Below are 18,339 nucleotides of genomic sequence, written 5' to 3' on the forward strand. Positions count from 1 at the left end.
TATAAATTCCTTTATAGTTGCAGTAGCCAAAATAAAATATTTCCAAAACCCAAAGAAAGAAAACATAAAGAGCTAACCACATTTTATAAATCTTATTTTCCTTTAGCTAATGCTTCCATTTCTGCCAATATTTTTGCTCAAGGGTTTTCATAAGGTGATCTGTACTGGGAGAAATTAATCACACATACCAAGTCATGCATTATCAACAAATGAAGAGTCTGATAATATGATAAGCTATGTAATCTTTTTCATATAAACCTTCCTGTTGTTTTTTTATTTATCCCTTTTTGCAACTAGATACTATATTTGCATCTTTGTCTCCCTTTTGTTTCTTCATAGAATGGAGCAACTTAAATAGGATGCCGATACCTTGCTGGAACCCCGAACAAGAGTCTTCCAGACTGGAATGTTCTTTTCAAATGAAGCCATATTAACAACAGCAACAAAAAGTATGCCACTTCAAATGAGATTATCCTGAGTACATTTTTAAAAAAATTGGCCTCAAACGAAGCTGGAATTAAAGAGATTCTTCCTCTGATCCTTGTAATTTAGCATCTGTTCCCTCCAGATTTATCCCCAAATGTCCTCACCATGAGAAGTAGTGTGATGTAGTGGTTAAGGTGTTAGACTAGGACTAGTAAGACCCAGGTTCAAGACCATCCTCAGCCTTGGAAACTCACTGAGTCACTCTCTCTCAGTTCAACCTTCCTCACAAGATTGCTGTTGTGGAGTTAAAAAATTGTCAGCTCTGGGGAAAAAAGGCAAGATATAAATTTAATAAATAAATACTATAGATCCTCTGGTTAACACTGGCTCTTTGCTCTGATGTTACAGTGAGACCATGAAAGTAAAAAAACCAAGATACTGAATTATAAATAAGGCCTGGAGAAGAACTTTGTACTGGAATTCCAGGATTGTTCATGATTCTTTGTGTTTTGTACATTTTTAAAAAACTTTTAATTGTAAACCACCCAGTTGTTGGGCATTGGGCAGCCTATAAATTGTATGTATGTATGTATGTATGTAAAAATAAAGGTACACAACTGATTATAAATTTAGCAAGTCAGTGATTGAATGCCATTCACTATTTTTCTCCTGAGTAGTGGAATGAATACACAAAGATTAAGAACATTACCTTCATGGGGACCAGGGTCCCCAAAATGTCACCCACAAATCCTCTCTGATTATAGTACAGTGGTACCTTGAGTTACGAACGCCCCTCCTTATGAATTTTTCGAGATACGACCAGCTCCGGCCCCAAAAATTTACCTCGACTTGCGAACTCCCCCTCGAGTTACGAACCGGATCCGCAGCCATTTTCCCTGCTGCCACGTGGTCGCGGCTTCCTGTGGGCGAGATCGCGGTAGCAAGGAGACGTTCAGTGAGGCTTGTGGTGTGTTTTGTGGAGTTTGGAAGGTGTTTGGTGTGCTTGTCAGCATGGCTCCAAAAAAAATGCAGAGCAGGCTTGGCAAGAATAAGGCTTTGAAGAAAAAAGTGATGATCGAACTTAAGAAGGACATTATAGAAAAGCACAATCGTGGTATTCGTGTGACTGATCTGGCCTTGGAGTACAAGATGGCGAAGTTGACCATCTCGACTATTTTCATGTTTTTGTGGTTTAAAAATAAAATGCATATGTTTCAGAACTGTTTAACCGTATGTATTTACACTGAACCTTATGGGCGAAATTTGCCTCGTGGTGCGACCAAATTCGGAGGACGGATTAGCCATATTTACATTGAACCTTATGGGGAAATTTGCCTCGTGGTGCGACCAAATTCGGAGGGCGGAATGGATTAACCGTATTTACATTGAACCTTATGGGAAAATTTACCTCGAGCTGCGACCAACTCGAGTTGCAACCAGAGTCACGGAACGGATTAAGTTCGTAACTAGAGGTACCACTGTATTTGATTTTGTTCAGGATCTCATAAGAGTTTAATGTATTTCACCCTACTTCTCTTGAGATTTAAAAGTCTTGTCTGACTGAGTACTCGGGGAGGGGGGGATGGCACTTGGGCCACTGCACAAAATTATATGATAGCACCCAGAACCTGAAGGGGTTACTACAACTGCATTAAGTAATATAATGTTCATGCATGGCTGATCTTTACATGTTTCTCTGCATGTCTAGCTTTATGCACATTTCCTCAGAAGGAGGCACCACTGAATTAAATGAAGCTCACTGCCAAGAGACTGTCCATAGTCTTACTGTGATCTTAGCAGCTAGGAAACATCAACAGTGTTCCTACTGCTATCAGCCTCAAAGAAAAAAATCTCCAAAACATTTCCTCAAACTGAATCAATCTGAAAACAAATCAGACAGTGTTGATCTTTCTTATCCAAAACAAACAGCTGGATCACTCCCATAGAGAGGAAGTTTCCAGTTGAGGAGAATGTTCTGTCAGTAATTCTACTAAAAATATATCTTTTTTAAAAATGCTAATTTACCAAAGACAGCTTTTCAATCTATCAATGCACATTTATGTGATTTTAAAAGAAGAATCTGTGGGCCACTAGCTTGAAGACACCTTGAGAGTTTCTCTTGATTTATGGATGAGGATAGTGGAGAAATATTGCTCCCCAAACACCAACTGAATTATAACATCAATATGTCCCCAGGTACTTAAAGAAGGAGTAGTTATACTCCTTTTAATCAGTTAATTAGTAGTCTAAATTTGAAATAGGCATGTGTTGAATGTTTATTACTTAACAACAACAACATCCTGAATCAATCCACTGCAGGATGAAGATCTCTTCATTGAAGGTTATGGACTATAATCTTCCTATCTGATCTAATGCAGGCTGGTAGAGGGATATCTTTGACCTCCAAGTCTAGGGCTGAGAGAGACTGATCAAAAATCACCTAGCCAGCTTCCACACCTAAGGGAGGATTCAAACAACAATCTCTAAGCTTCTAGTCCACCGCCTTTAACCACTACACCAAACTGGCTCTCAATACGTTACAGAGCAAAATGTTGGATAGTCAGGATGGGAAGAGAGTTCCTTCCACCAAAACTTCCTACTTTTGTGACAATTCAGAACTGAATAAAAGAATGCTTCCTTTCAATTCAACCCTAATTTTAGGCCAATAGAAACTTCACTGCTTCAATAGCAGAAACATATTTATACATATTATCACAACCTGCAGAGGGACACAAGCCAGTGATGAAACATCAAGAGTATGCTATCAGCAAGGAAATGGTTATGTCTAGTAGACTGCAGACAATAAAAATATGTTTGCATTTACAAAGTTGAGAATCTATCCACTGTGAAACTATGATTTCAACTGTGAAATCCACATCACCCAGCACCAGTGCCAAAGGATGCTCAGGCCACAGGGTTGACAAAGGGCACAACAGTGTAATTTTTACTTTGCAAGGAAAACTGATACAATTCAAGGCTACATGAAAGAATTCTCAGATTGCATGCTGTGATCTTTCATTAATGGCTCTGCCTTGCCTGAAAGCTACTAAAATCATAAAAATCAGGGATGAATTTGGTCATAACAACACATTTTAGTAGGTACATAAAATGAGGTCATTGTAAGTTGAGTAAGTTGAGTAAGTTGTGAGATAACTTTTCTATTTGAATGCAGGAGTTAAACAGATGGATTCAGCATTCTCCTACCAATTTATTGTATTTATATCCAACTTTTATTTCAAGAAACCCAAGGTGGCATAAGTGTTTCATTCCACAACTGCATTCTTGCAACAACCCTGTAAAATTGGTTAAGCAAAGACAGAGATCCACCCAAGATCACCCCATGAACTTCATGATTTAAGATTTAATTTGGATCACTCTACTATATTAAACTGATTCTAAAGAGCAATTGCCTAGAAAAACTCCTGCCACAATGAAAATATTAATGTTTAACATGCCAAAAAATCCACTATTATTTTTACCTGGACACTTGTTATGGTCGTATATTGATAGGCTTTTACAATGGTGTAGTTAGCTTCAACATCAGCCAATCCAAGCAAAATGTACTTCCACCATTTCCTCTTTACAATCTGCAAGAGTCCATCACCATCTGAAGAAAAAGCAAACGTGTAAGTTCATGTACTTTTCCGCAGATGCTCACTTCTTCTGTTCTACCAACACCTGAATTTAAATGGGATGTGGGAAAAGGCACTTTCTGAGGCTGAGGCTAGGGGCTAGTTAGATGTCCCCACCTTAGGTGGTACATGTTGGATTTGATGGTTCTGAATATATGCTTTGCTATATCTTTGTTATTATTATTGTTCCTTATTGTTTTAATTTTACATTAGCCACCCAGATTTGCCTTGGTGAGTTGGTGAGCCATATAAATTGAATGCAGGGAGGGAGGGAGGGAAGGATGGATGGATAAAATTTAACAGGAAACAAATGAAGTTAGGGGATGGAATGGACTATTCTGAAGGAGGGCATGGTTGGAGAATAACACAAGAACTCGCTGCACTCAACATATCCCATTTTACCTTTCCGAAATGCAAGAGTCGTTGTGTATGCTAGGAAAAGCAAACAATAGTTTATGAAACTCTGCAGCATTGGAGTGTTGATGCTGTAGTTGTCGGCAAGAAACTGGCTTGTGACCGCAGTCCCGCAAATAAGCAAGGAGAGTATCTGGCCCAGGAGAAGTGTTTTCACAATGTGCCTGCAAATGCAAAAGGAGAGTGGTTTAGAAAGGCTTATTTTATTTATCTATTTTCAGAATAGGGCAATCCATAATACATGACAAAGCCCTTGGAAATGTACTTGTATCTCTGTTAGCAAGAAGAATTTAATCAGTAAAGTATTCCCTTCATCAGTTGATCCAGATACTTGGAAAAAGCAGCGATAAAGGAGCATGCAGTTACTGAGGTGAGGAGAAGGCCTGATCCTACAGAACCAACGTCCAATGCTATCTAGCTCTTACTGTTAGGCAGTACCATTTCAAGTGGGGAAGAACTCCTACCATTCTCACAGTAGAATATTTAAACTGCAGGAGTTAGAACAACAACAGCAAAATTTTAAGGACTGAGGAGAAAATGTTCTACACTGAGATACGCACGTCTATTTTTCCATTTTAAAAATTAAGTGGAAAACTGGCATATAAGAATGTAAAGCATAACTTTTATTCCCATGAACACCTCTAGGCTCTATATAGGTTCCATAGATGTTCTTAGAACTGAATGATGGTTGCCAATCCTTGTTTGGAAAAGTCCTGCTCTGCCCAGAAAAAGAGAAAAATGAAACTAGTAATTTTGGTGTAGTGGCTAAAGGCACTGGACCAGAACCTGGAGACTGTGAGTTTTAATTCTGCCTAGGCATAAAAGCCAACCGGGTGACTTTGGGCCAGTCCCTCTCTCTCATCCCTAGAAAGAAGACAATGGCAACAGAAATATTACCAAGAAACCTGCATAGACTTATTCTTGCAATCACCAGGAGTCACAGTTGACCTGATGAACCATAACAACAAACTAGGTTGACAGAGATTCCTGGAGGACTAGAGAAAGTGTTGATCGCCAGTTTGCTTTCTGGTGAATAGTGCTATGCATCCATGTCAACTTTTTTGTGAATGGGTAAACACTCCATGCCTGTGAGAATGCCCACATGTGCTCTCATAATTTCATCTGCGCCCACCGACCCCAAGCATTGCTCATTACTTTCTTTTGCTTATTGACTTTAAGAATCCTACCACATCTTATTTCCCCTCATCAGCAGCAGTCCTGGAGGCTTGTTCTTAGAATGCAAACCTATTAATTTAATGTACTATTTATTTGCAATAATTTTCTTCCATGTTTCTCTCCAGTGCAAACATTATATCCAAGTTCTAACATTAAATTACATGGAAGCATTTTGTTATATAAACAGCTCAATGCGTCATAACACCTAACTTTTGCCCCACAGAAAACAATCAATATCGAGATTAATAGAATATAAACTGACGTGCCAAATAGAAGTGCTGCCAAAATGATGGAAATTAAAGAGGCAGTATGTTTGTAAATAAAAACTGGGGGCAATTCTAGTTGGTGTTAACATTTTACTAGTGGGGGAATACCGGGGGAGGGCAGGGATTACAGAATTATGATATTGGAATGATGGTTGAAAATGCTTGTATATCAGCTCTGGAAATTTGTTTCCCCTAAAGAAAGGATCGCAAACATACTTGCATAATAAGCATGTTCTTCTCTTATTTCCCTAATTGTGCTACTGGGATAGCTATTGATTACCACTTCTTATCAATTATTTATCATCCCATAAATAAAAGAAGAATCTTTTGGCTGCCTTTCTCTGCCCCACTTTACAATGACAGTAAAGATTAATAGCTTTTGCTTCTTCTTGGATGAGGTAATGGGAATGATCTCAGACAGACTTTTAGTTATGCAGAGTATGGTCCTGATTTATGCCACTGACCCAAAACCACAATAGGGCTGTTCACCTGTGAATATACAGTACCCTTGGACATTTGCACATTCACTGCAAGGGTATGAGCCCTGAGGGATAGTCCAGACAAGAAGCACACTCAGGAGTACCAGCTCTATCTCTATTGTAAGGTTACATTATCAGAATCTTGTAAGACTGAAAGTATTTCTCCTGTTTTCCTTTTACTCTCTGGCAAACTAAGGAGGGTCCCTTCTGAAACGTTTCCCATGCTCTCTCCCCTTCTGTGGGCTGAGACATCTTTTACTTGGCGGTTCTCCAATCTGCAGTTCTTCCTCCTGTCTCCCAAGGTCATTCCCACATATCGTTACAAAAAATTGCTTTCCCCAAATCTTTGGGTCTCCAGATTATACCTTTTATACCTCTCAATGACAGTGGCAGAGTAACCAGCTCCCTAGGTAGGGATAATAGGAGTTGTAGTCCAACAGATCTGAGAAGACTGCAGTAGACACAGAATGCTTAGTACTTTTGTTTGTTAACAAATTTAAAACATTACCTTGTTAATGATCTTCCTCACTAAACGGTCCTGAGTAAATGTAGCATTTCAATCAGTAACATAAAAAGAACAAGGATTAACGGGTAATGCACACAATGGATAGAAATAAGAATCTGTACTGAGATTGGTCCTCTTTTCCTTATTCATAGCTTTTACCTTATTCTTACTCTGGAGGTAAGTAAGAGCTGATTTGTGAGATACTTTAAATGGTCAATGACTGCAGAGATTCAAAGAGCCTATAGGAGCTTGGAGATCATCTAACCTGATTTCCTGGTCAGTGCAGATTGCAGTGAAGGATGGACAGATAGCATCCTAAATTAGAGGCCATCCAGTCTCTGTTTAAACATACCCCCAAAGAAGGAGAATCTAATCTTCACCCTGCCCACAAAGCAAGCTTTTCCAATGCTGAAGAGCTCTTGCCCCTTGTGTTTAGCCAAAATCTGCTTTCCTGAGGTTTCCACCCACCTGATTCTAGTTTGTTGTATGGAGCAAGAGAAAAAACTCCAGGCCCACTTCTGCACAGGAGTCTTCCAGTTGTTTAGCAATTGCTTCCATAACTTAATCTTCTTTTCTTCAGACTAAGCATACCCAGCATTTTCAACAATTACTCATAGGACTAAACATATCCAGTCCTCAACATCCAGGTCATCCATTTTTGGATATATTCCAATTCATTCCATGGACTAAAACGTAATTCAAAAGGTGGCCTGGCCAGTACAGAATAAAGCAGATCTATTATTAACTATGACCTGGCCACCAAGCAATTCAGGGTGGGAAAAACGAGAAAAGAAAAATGAATGGTTTTATATTTTGTTTTTGTTTTGCAAGATGACACAAAGAGCTAAAGTGTTTCATGCCAGGAAGAGAGAATGAGTCGATGGGTTTTTTCCTAGCGCATCTGAGTCTTTTATTAGTGAGATATGAGAGGAAAGTGAATAGGATAGTGAATGTGAGAAGGTACAGTGAGAAGGAGGAAGAGAAGGGGGAAAAAATGAAAATTTTGGTGGAACAGTGTGGTGGAAGATGGTACCCAGGGATGACTGTTTGGGGATGTTGCTACCAGAGATCAAAATGATCAAAGACACAGGAGATTCTCTTGGTCCTGTTGGACTTCTCAGCAACTATCAATACCATTGATTGTGGTATCCTACTAGACCACCTGATAGTTGCTGGGGAGATCAATTACCATCAGTATATTAAAGATAACTAGTTGCATATCTCCACTCCTAACAGAACAGGAGACCCAATCAAAGTCTTTAGCCAGCACCCAGAGGCTGTCAGGATTTTAACAAAGGCTATTCCTGCTATTGTCGTTTCACAACCAGAGTAGTGTAATTCATTCTATGTAGGACTGCCCTTGAGGACCATGCAGAAACTATAGCTGGTTCAAAAAGCAGTTGCCTTGTGATGATGGGTCAAGCTCCATACAGTGAGTCCTATACCAGTACTGTGAAAGCTGTATTGGTTCCCAGTTGGCTTCCAGGTGCAATTCATAATCCTATTTATAAAGTCCCACATTGCTTGGGATCTGGTTAACTACAATTGGAATCTGCCTGTCCAGTAACAGCCAACGTAAAGGTATATTATGGGTTCCTTTCCTATGTGAGTGTTGATATAACAGGCCTGAAGGACAAGACTTCCCCATCAGGGCCCTTCTCATTTGGAACAACTTATTTTTGGAGACAAGGATGGCATTATTCCTGTTGTCATTTCAGAATGAAGGCCCTCAGGGATGGAACACAGGAAGTAGGTGGAAGTTCATCCTTGTTTATGATAGGAAGACCCCTGTGATGGAATGGTTTGATGAAGGCTGCGCACGGGGAGATAAGCATTTCCTTAGCCCCCAGCAGGAGCGTGGGAAGGTTAAGAAGATGAGACTGGCACCACCCTAAGGAATTCACGGTGTTTTGGTTGGCTGGCTTGGGAAGTGTAGATTTAGTCTGGAGAGATTCTGTCTGAGAGGCTGAAGCTAATAAATGCAACAGAACTGTATCTGTACTGTCTCGTGGAGTTCTTTGGGTGAACCTGACAACCCCAGAATGAATGTCAACTGTAGAGGAATTATGTGTGCTTTTGACCTTATTTACTGTGCGGGATGTTGTTAAATGCTTAGAATCTATTGACTAAAGCAACATGTAAGGCTGATAACAGGAAGGAAGGAAGGAAGGAAGGAAGGAAGGAAGGAAGGAAGGAAGGAAGGAAGGAAGGAAGGAAGGAAGGAAGGAAGGAAGGAAGGAAGGAAGGAAGGAAGGAAGATTATTTTGCTGACAAATTTCAGTCACATGATCTCAGGGAGTTCTGCAATACAGGAAAATAGGGGCTGAGGGGCACAATAGTTTGTGGGTTGGCCACCACGCTTCTAAAGCTGCTTTAATGATTCCGGGTCATTTTCTATTGGCCCCCATCTTCCATTTCTTTGAAAACTACTGCCTTCCTGCACATCCCACATCAACTGTCAGTCCCCCAGGGTCATCCAGCATTTGCTGCACTATATCCAGTTCTGGGCATTGCACTTATAAGAAGGTGCAGCACAATATGGACAAAGAGACATCCTATTCTTTTATCCTTCAAAGGTTGCACCACTCTTTTCTGTTTGGGCGGATAGTCTGGTTTATTTAAATTGTAACAAGTGCCTGACATGCTATTCTAATTTTATTTTCAATAAAAAGAGGGAGATTACCTGACACAATCACAAGGTTGTGCTCTCCCAAGGGCATCAGACACAAAAAAAGCATTGAGAGCAAACTGACCCCGGTTGGGCTTCAATTTTACAAGGACAAGATTTTAGACATCTTCTATCTGAAGAGCTTTGATTTTTAAATGTAAGACTGAGGTCATCTTCTGTTTTAAAGAGCCTTGATTTCTGACCAAGTCTGCACATTTTTAAGTAGAAATAAGTGGCAATGGATAACCTTCAACGTTTTGAAAACATCCCCAAACTGCATTCCATTTCCATTTATAACAGACAGAGTTCATAAATGTGTTTTTAACTGGCAGAGAAGCACAAAGGTGTTTTTGGAGGTAAATGTTTAACAGTTGGATTACTAGCAATTCAAAGAGTGCCTTATAAATTAAAAGTGAACTTCAGGTGTTGGACCAGAAGACTAAATTAACTCAAAACTGATTTCTGTCCGGAAGTATATTATATAAAAATAATATTGTCACAATCAAGAAAGTTCTCATAGAATTACATTTTGGATGGAATATCAGGCAAAGTGAACTTCCAATGAATTTGTTTATGCTTCCACTAGAGTCCAAACTCTATCAGTTTTGTCTAAGGTTGAAATTTAATTTGTTCTTCACCTTTTCAGATTTTTTTAAAAACTAGCCATTTTGTCTAGAAAGAAAAAGAATCCAAAATCGATATTACTGTAATACCTTTACTGCCTTTGTAATAACGCTTCATCAAGCAAGCTGGCAAAAGAGGATATTCAGGCCAAGAATCTACTTTAAGTTGGGTGTGTGCATCCTAAGAAAATTTCATTTTGAGTTCACCTGTTGCGTAAATTCACTCATTCTGATTTATAAATCATGTTTGTTTGTTTGTTTATTTATTAAATTTGTATGCCGCCCATCTCCCCCAATGGGTGACTCTAGGCGGCTCACAATTAAAATAAAACCCAAAAACAATTAAAAAATAAACACCCACATTAATTGAAATTAATTAATTAAAAAGTCAAGCTATAAAAACAAACCCTATACTTAAAAACTAAAAACATTCAAGATGACGGGGGAGTAAAATCAATTACCCCACGGGCCACTTCCACTGGTGCGAGCCCCCATCAGCCCCCAGGCCATCTGGCATAGCCAGGATTTCACGCTCTTCCTGAAGGCCATGAGAGTGGGGGCACACCGCATCTCGGGTGGTTTATGCATTAGTATTATATGTAAACCCAGTACTGTGATATCTTCACAAAACCATTATTGAGCAAAACATAGCTTCGCGTGGTGTGTGAACCCAGCATCATCACAGAAGAAGCCAAAGTAGGCTAGTTCAGTGCGGGGAGATTCACACATAAGGAATATAAACAAGCTTCTTCTTTTTTCTTGCTATGTAGGCTTTAGGAGAAAACACGCATGAGCCTGCCAAAGTTAAACACCTTTAGATATTACTGACATAAATCAGGTAAAATATAATACCAATATTTTTGATTGATTATGTGCTGTCAAGTTGTTTTCGACTCCTAGTGGCTACATAGATAGATTTTATATCACGGAACTAAAAGGATAATGTTGTGACCGAACCCTCATGATTTGAAACTCTCTGTGGGAAGGCTAGAATCTGGGCAACAGCCACTGGATTGTGGCAAACTCTTCTGCATCTTCAAGCATCGCTTTAATCATAGTAACAGGCCTGACCTTTAAAACCATTTTCTCTGCCCTTATATCAATCACAGTAATGCCATCTGGTCTTTCAAGTTTCAAAGCAAGTTCCTTAAGCAGAACAGGAGCAGGAAAGATCTTGGCTGCAGATGGGAAAAAGATTTGCCTTCACAATCCATTTTGCCACTTAAACCACGAATGCAAAAAACGATAATTCCCAGTAATTATCTTCCAAACAAGATTTGCATTTTATTTACTTTTAATTTAAAGACCATTCAGGGCAGTCACAGAACAATAATAAAATTACAATATAAACAGGCAGAGCCCTCTCAGGCCAAAGAATTCTCCAGTTGCTACAGTCCACTGGCCTAGCAAGAAGTTGGACTTTGGTTCATCAAGGCTTTGCTGTATTTGTGCTTCAGCCCTCAAGAGGGAGCTTTTTCTATGAATTCCTGCCAACTCTGTAAAACTCAGTCACAGCTTTGCTGGCCCGTAGGAAAATAATCTATATTTGGGGGATACCTTTATTAGAACTAAACAATAGCACCAAAGGGGATGGAAGTTTTTGAGCTCTCCAGGATTTTGCATCTAGCAAGGCAGGGATGGGATGGGGAACAAGCAAGAAGGTCCCCAAACTGGGCTAGAATTTTTCAGTGAGGAGAGATACCTGAGTGCTGCAATTTCCTGGTGGATTCCTATAAAACAGTATTCTCAACCTTAGCCACTTTAAGATGAGTGGACTTCAACTTCCAGAATTCCCCAGCCAGCCATGCTGGCTGGGGAATTCTGGGAGTTGAAGTTCACTCATCTTAATGTTGCTAAGGTTGAGAAACCCTGCTATCCTGATCAGTGCTATCCTGATCTGAAGCTTGCTGGGCTGTTTTGGCATCAGCCAGTCTGGTGGTGCCATCTGCTGTGATTCTGCTTTTATTCTTTGCCTTTTCTCTAAGAACATCTTCTCTTTTCTGTTTTTAATCCCCTTTTAATTTAATTCCACTTTAAAAGCATTACAAATAGCATTTGTTTAAAAATATTAGTTATTAATGTTAAATATTATGTGAAATCTACATGACATATAACTATGACATAAAAGACTATACACTTTAAAGAAGAAACCTAACCCATCATATAAAAATCTACACCATGAGAGTAAAAAAACGGGGAGAAATCTTATAGTATACTAAGGGAAAGAAAAAAAAAGACAAGCCATAGAAGACTAACAGAAAAGTAAAAGTCCATTAAAAAAATGGAGCAATTAAACCAGAGGTCTCCAAACTCTTCAGCTCATCGACCCCTTCATGAAGTTTCAGATTGTTCATTGGCCCCCAAACTTTATTATATGAAAATAATTTAATAAACACTACTTTAACTAACATGCTATGAATCAGCAGCAGCAGCAGCCCCATGGATAGTCCCACTGACCCTTCTGAGTGGATACTGACCACTTTGGGGAACCCTCAACTAAACAAAATTAAAAAACATACACATCTCATATTAAATATGAGAGAAAGAGGCCCAAATTATATAACTTTCTTCAATTTCATTGTTGTTTTGAACAAGTAATTAAACTTAGATCATGTGGAATCACATTGTCTGGTCTTGCCTCATCTTTAATACAAACCAAGTTCAAAGTTTGAGAGTTAACAATTTTCATTAAGCCAACTTTTAGCGCCAGGCATATAGGAGTACATAAGCACTATTTTCACAATTGTCCAAACTCGATACATCCAAAGCTCTTCAGAGATGGAAAAAGTCCAGATTGTTGGGATATAATACTCTGTAACCCATGGCTGCCTTCAAGAACCTGGTTAACCATTGTAATAATATCCACCTAATAAAGATTTACAAGTGAATGCACCCATAACATAGGTACCAAAGTCCCTTCAAACTTATATCTCCAGCATAAAAAGGGTGACTGCCAATATTTTTAAAACATTATTTGAGGAGTCTAATAGACCCTGAAGAGATTTTTTTTGCTGAACTACTTGAGTTTCTTAGTCATAAGAAACAAATCTAACATTCCTTATAAGGGTCAATAAAACCTTTTTTTTTTTTTTTGGTGCTTTGAAGGCAGTGTTGACTCCTGGTGACTACCTGGACAAGTCCTGCAGTTTTCTTGGCAAGATTTCGGAAGTGGTTTGCCATCACCTCCTTCTTCCGAGGGCTGAGAGTGAGTGACTGGCCCAAGGTCATCCAGCTGGCTTCATGCCTAAGGCAGGACTAGAACTCACAGTTAAGATGCCTTAACCACAACACCCAACTGGCTCCCCAATAAGAAGACGACTTCTTACAGAAGTCATTTATGCCTGAAAGGAGATGCCTTAACACCTTATCTAACTTAAGATTAATCCACCTGCTTAATCAAGTTGAACTTGATTTTGAACTTCTTACTTTCTGGTTTTCCCAAATGGAGGAGAAAGACAAAACAGGTCTGAGATGCCATTAAGTTGGTCCCAAGAGAAGATAAGGAATTTAATCTGGCTTTTTGCAAAACAAGAGTGCCCAAAGTTTTACTTCTGCACTGGGTGAACAGAAAGATTACAGTTGTATATCTCTACTGCTGGTAGGCATTGGCAAAAGAATTCAGCTTTGGGCAGTTGAGGGAGGGGACACCAAGGATTGCCTCCCAGAGTCCTTCCACTTCCATTCCCAACCATACTGTGAGCAGCAGAGTCTCTGGATGCTGGAAGGGGTGCACAGAGCATGCAACCTTCCCATTCTAGAGCACACCAGCTCATCACCTGAAAGAGCTTAATTAGAAATTGTGCAGGGAATCATGGCCTGAACTTCTGACATTCTTCCCTATCCATTTTCCTTTTTTTTTAAACAATCATCTCTAATGAAGAGACCTCCAGGATGCAAAAACTTCTCTCACGTAGCATACTGTAGCCTTATTTTGGCCTGATGAAAGTATTGCCCAAATCTGGACTGGGGGATTTTTCTTAAGGTTAAAGCTGCTTGCTTTTCACATAGTTGGGCAAAAGCAAATGGACACACACCTATACTGCAATTAGATTCAAAGCACACTTTAAAAAGGGTTAAAAATATGTACCTTCCTGTGACACCAGTATGTTACCACCACACCCTTGCGGTCCTTGAGTCTTTAACAAAAAGTGTCCCAGGCCACAAAAAAAGTACACCTTCTTGCAAGTCAGTTGTGTGTATCTTTCTCCAATGTGTCTCTATGTATATAAAAAAACCCAGCCCTGCCTGTGGGTGTGTCTGTGGTGAGTCAGCCTATGCCCTTTCTGTAATGTTAATACAGGTTTCAGGCAGAGCTCATAGCTGCTTATATCCTGGGCCCACACACAGCAGCTACATTAACTTGCTTAACCTGATCAGTTACAAACTAACATGATAATCTTAGTTATTCTAACATTAAGTAGATTTTGTGTGTGTGCATGCTGATACACAAACCCAATAATAACCTATTTCATTAGTGTATTATTCCACATACTGTACAACTCCCTCAAATGGATTAAGTCAGTAACCAGACAGAATGTGCTCTGCGACTACGACTACAGGGTCAGAAAAGAAGAGAGGATAAGTGGAGGTTGTGTATGCATTTATATTCTCTGCCAGGGACAAAATACTAGTCCATTGCTTCCTGGAAAAGTAATTTTGTTTTGTGCCTAGATATGTAATTTTAAAAGGAGGGGGGTTACATTAATGGAACGTCAGTTTTTCATGTAGAAATCCTCTGGTTCAATCTACGTAAGGTTGAGAACTTGGAGCAATTAGGTAGCCATAAGCTGGAAATCAAAGACTGGGAGCTCCTTTCTCTGCCTGTCACACTGGCCTTCTGGCACCTCTGAACTGTCATTCTTAGGGCATCCTTTAAAACAGGAATTGGGAAGTTATGACCCTCCAGATAACACTGAACAACAACTCTAAATATTTATTTATTTATCAAACCAATTTATTCCCGAAATATTCCTCTAGTTGGCTGCTTAACTGGGGCTGCTGGGAGTTGTAGCTGTGGACATCTGGAAGTGCAGCCCCAGATTGCTCACCTTTCTTCTATAGTACAAGGTGTCTGACATCCCACAGATCATTTGGGCACCTTCAGATACTCTTATGCACAACCAAGCTACTGGTCTGCAACTATTTACTCTGCCCTTCCCTCCAGAGGCCCCATAGCTCCTAGAATCAGCAGGTAGCAGCATCTGGCTGGTATTGAGTGGTCTTAGGAAGGGTTCAGACCAGGTTTATCCTACCAGCAAAGACCAGGGCTGCAGCGATTGGGAAGTTGATAAAAACAACACAGTAGGAAGCAACTGTGAGCCACTTCCATACTGTTGCCAAGAAAATTACATGGTTGTGTCCCTGAGATCACCAGTTGAATTGCACATGAAGGAGACTTATTTTACCCTGACTATCTGCAGTTCTGCAGTTAGGAACATCAGGGGCTCCCCACCTGGTCCTGGAACCTTTTACCTCAAGAAGCAATGGATCAACCGGGCTCACCTTCTGCACCCAACGCAGGTATTCTGCGGCTGGCCATGTCCTCCTTCCCCAAATTAAAAAAAACAAAAACCTGTAATGCTCTTGACAGGGATCTTTTGTAAGTTCTCCAGCAGGAACAGCCGCACAAAAACCAGAGTGTTCTGGACCAGAACTCAGCCCAGGGCACGCATCAAGTAACGGAACGAAAGTAAAGCCGGGGCAGAGCATGGCAGGTCCCCTGTCCCTTCCCGGGACTTAAGCACCACCAGTCCACGAACCTCCTCCCTCTCCGGTTTCCGTTTCCAGCCTAGCGTTAAAGCGTCTGAACAGCCCGATTCCTCGCCCGCAGCGCGAGGCGGCTGCCGATCTAAAGTTCACAAAGGAAGGAAGCCGGTGCAGACGTGCGGCAGACGGGAAACGCCAGCCGTGAGCCTCCTCGTCCGCTTGAATAACCGGGCTAACCCGAGCGCGGTGGGTCGATCGCCCCGGGGGGCTGAAAAGCGCGGACCTCTCCCCTCCGTCCGCGCGCAGCTGCAGCGGTTCCTCCCCGGCCGGGGTTGCTGCAAAGCGCCTTGCCCCTTGGGCTACTCACCACGTGCAGAGTTTTTCCTTCAGGCGGATCCAGAGGTTCGAGGCGCAGCAGGAGCGCGGCGGGGAAACCGCTGCTGCTGTCGCTGTCCCCGCCGCCACCGGCGGAGCGGCCGGGTGGCCGTTTTCCAGCACCGCCGCCGAGCGGACGCCCTCCATGGCCAGCGTGCGAGGAGCCCAGTCCAGCCGCGCTCCGGGATGCGCACAGAAAGGGCCGCACCGAGGAGGGGAGGGGCAAGGGCGGGGCCTCTGCCGCTGTCGCGGCTCCGGTTCTCCAAGCCGGCGCCCGCGTTCAGCCTCCCTTCTGTGGCGCCGCCCGCTCGCTCGCTCGCTCGGCTCCTGCGGATCAGGCAGGCCGATGGCAAGCTGGCGGGAGCATCCCCGCGCCCGACCGGCAGCCTAGCCGTCCTCTGACCCGTATTCTAATCAGCCTAGTAGGCACGTTTGCTCGATTTGCATTGTTTTGCAGGCCAATTCACAACGTCAGAATAAAAACGGGCCAAAACAAATCCTCCGATTTTCCCCCGCCACTGGCCTGGGCAGAGGGCCTGGCTGCTGGCGTCCGTCCCTGACGTCCTTGCGCTTCTGCCCTCAAGAGGGAGCTGCTGCTGCGAATTCCCGTCGTCTCTGTTGGACAGCAATCACACCTTCGCTGGCTCGTGGAAAAAAAAAAAACTAATTAATCCCTATTTGGGAGATACTTTTATTAGAGCCGAGTAAAATCGCCCCAAGAAGATGCAACTTTTCCAGCTGTCCAGACTTCTGCCTCTGACAGGACAGGGACGGAGATGCAGCAAGGAAGTCCCCAAATTGGGCAAAAGTTTTCAGCGATGAGGGATAACAGCCCCTTGGCTTAATTTATGGACAGCCTTATTTATTATTCTGTACCTTGTAATTTTGGAGGTAAAATTACAAGGTTGACTCCTGGTGACGCCACATGTTGTTTTCTTGGGAATCAAGCAGGATAGAATATTATTTTGACTTTGCAGGCTAGTTTAGTGCTGGGTGGATTTCTATACAAGCACTATCCAGGTCTGAACTTTGCTTGGTTCTTCTGACATCAGCCAAAGTTGGCTAGCTGGTGCCATCTGCTGTGATTCTGCTTTTATTTCTTGCCTTTTTTCCAAGGACTTATTCTCCATTCTTCCATTGCCTCTTCTCCAGTACAAGCCAAATTCAAAGTCTGAGAGTTTACAAATTTCGTTAAGCCAAATGTTGGCTTATGCAAAATGTTCGTTAAGCAAAATGTTGGACACCCAAGAGTGCAGAATCACCATTTTCACAACTGTCCAAGCTTGATATATCCTAAGTTCTTCCTTTGGTGAAAGGTTTCCAGATTGTTGGAATATAGTTTAACAAAATCTTAACATCTGTAACTCTTGTCTGCCTTCCCAGAACCTGGTTCACCATGGTTATATTATACCCAATAAGGAATTACAAGTGGGCATGCCCATAATATGTACCAAAGTCCCTTCAAAATTTATTACATCACCAGCATAAGGGTGACATCCAATCTTTTTAAAACATTTTTTGAGGAGTCCAACAGACCCTGAAGATAATGTTTTGCAGAACTGAGTTGTTAAGTCAAAAGAAACATATTTAACATTCCTTAAACCCTATAGGCATCAGGGTAATAAAAAATCTCTATTCAATATTTCTTGTATATTTATTTTTGTATTTTTTAAAAAATGATAATAATAAATTATCAGTTTAGTTTCAGTAAAGTTCTCCAATTCATTCAATGCTTCCATGATGGCAGAGGTCACGTTGGCATGTGACAAGTGTTTTAACTGTATATATTGTTAATCAGCCTTTCTAGATAAATTGCATTCCTTTTGTAAAATCTCAAAAAAAATTAAAGGTATCTTTATTATCTTTATTTAATAGTTCGTTAATAATGATTCAAGTATGAGCCCATGCTTCCAAAAAAAAAATGTGTTACCAGCTATTTTTAGATGAGATTTGCCCTAAAATATCAGTTTTTCATGACAGGAAAATCAGATTTGGCTTTTCTGCCCAACAAGGCCCAGACATGTTCAGTCACCTTCAGTGCTGGGAAAATAACCATTTTTTTCCTGTAA

General features: G+C 41.1%; 1 protein-coding gene across 1 annotated transcript in view; it reads right to left on the reverse strand.

The window, feature by feature from the left end:
• Positions 1–16,921, reverse strand: part of SLC35F2 (solute carrier family 35 member F2) — a 35,501-nt gene extending 18,580 nt beyond the window's left edge. Inside the window, exons 1-3 of the mRNA XM_007440286.3 lie at positions 16,263–16,921; positions 4,461–4,636; positions 3,906–4,033 (exon numbers count right to left, since the gene is read on the reverse strand). Coding sequence (XP_007440348.2) covers positions 3,906–4,033; positions 4,461–4,636; positions 16,263–16,417 — 459 coding nt within the window. The 5' untranslated portion in view covers positions 16,418–16,921. The remainder of the gene's footprint in view (positions 1–3,905; positions 4,034–4,460; positions 4,637–16,262) is intronic.
• Positions 16,922–18,339: the final 1,418 nt, after the last annotated feature.

Source organism: Python bivittatus, unplaced genomic scaffold (assembly GCF_059951505.1).
Source record: "Python bivittatus isolate LINGU-HERP-01145 unplaced genomic scaffold, Pbiv_v1 ctg000340_np1212, whole genome shotgun sequence".
Taxonomy (NCBI): domain Eukaryota; kingdom Metazoa; phylum Chordata; class Lepidosauria; order Squamata; family Pythonidae; genus Python; species Python bivittatus.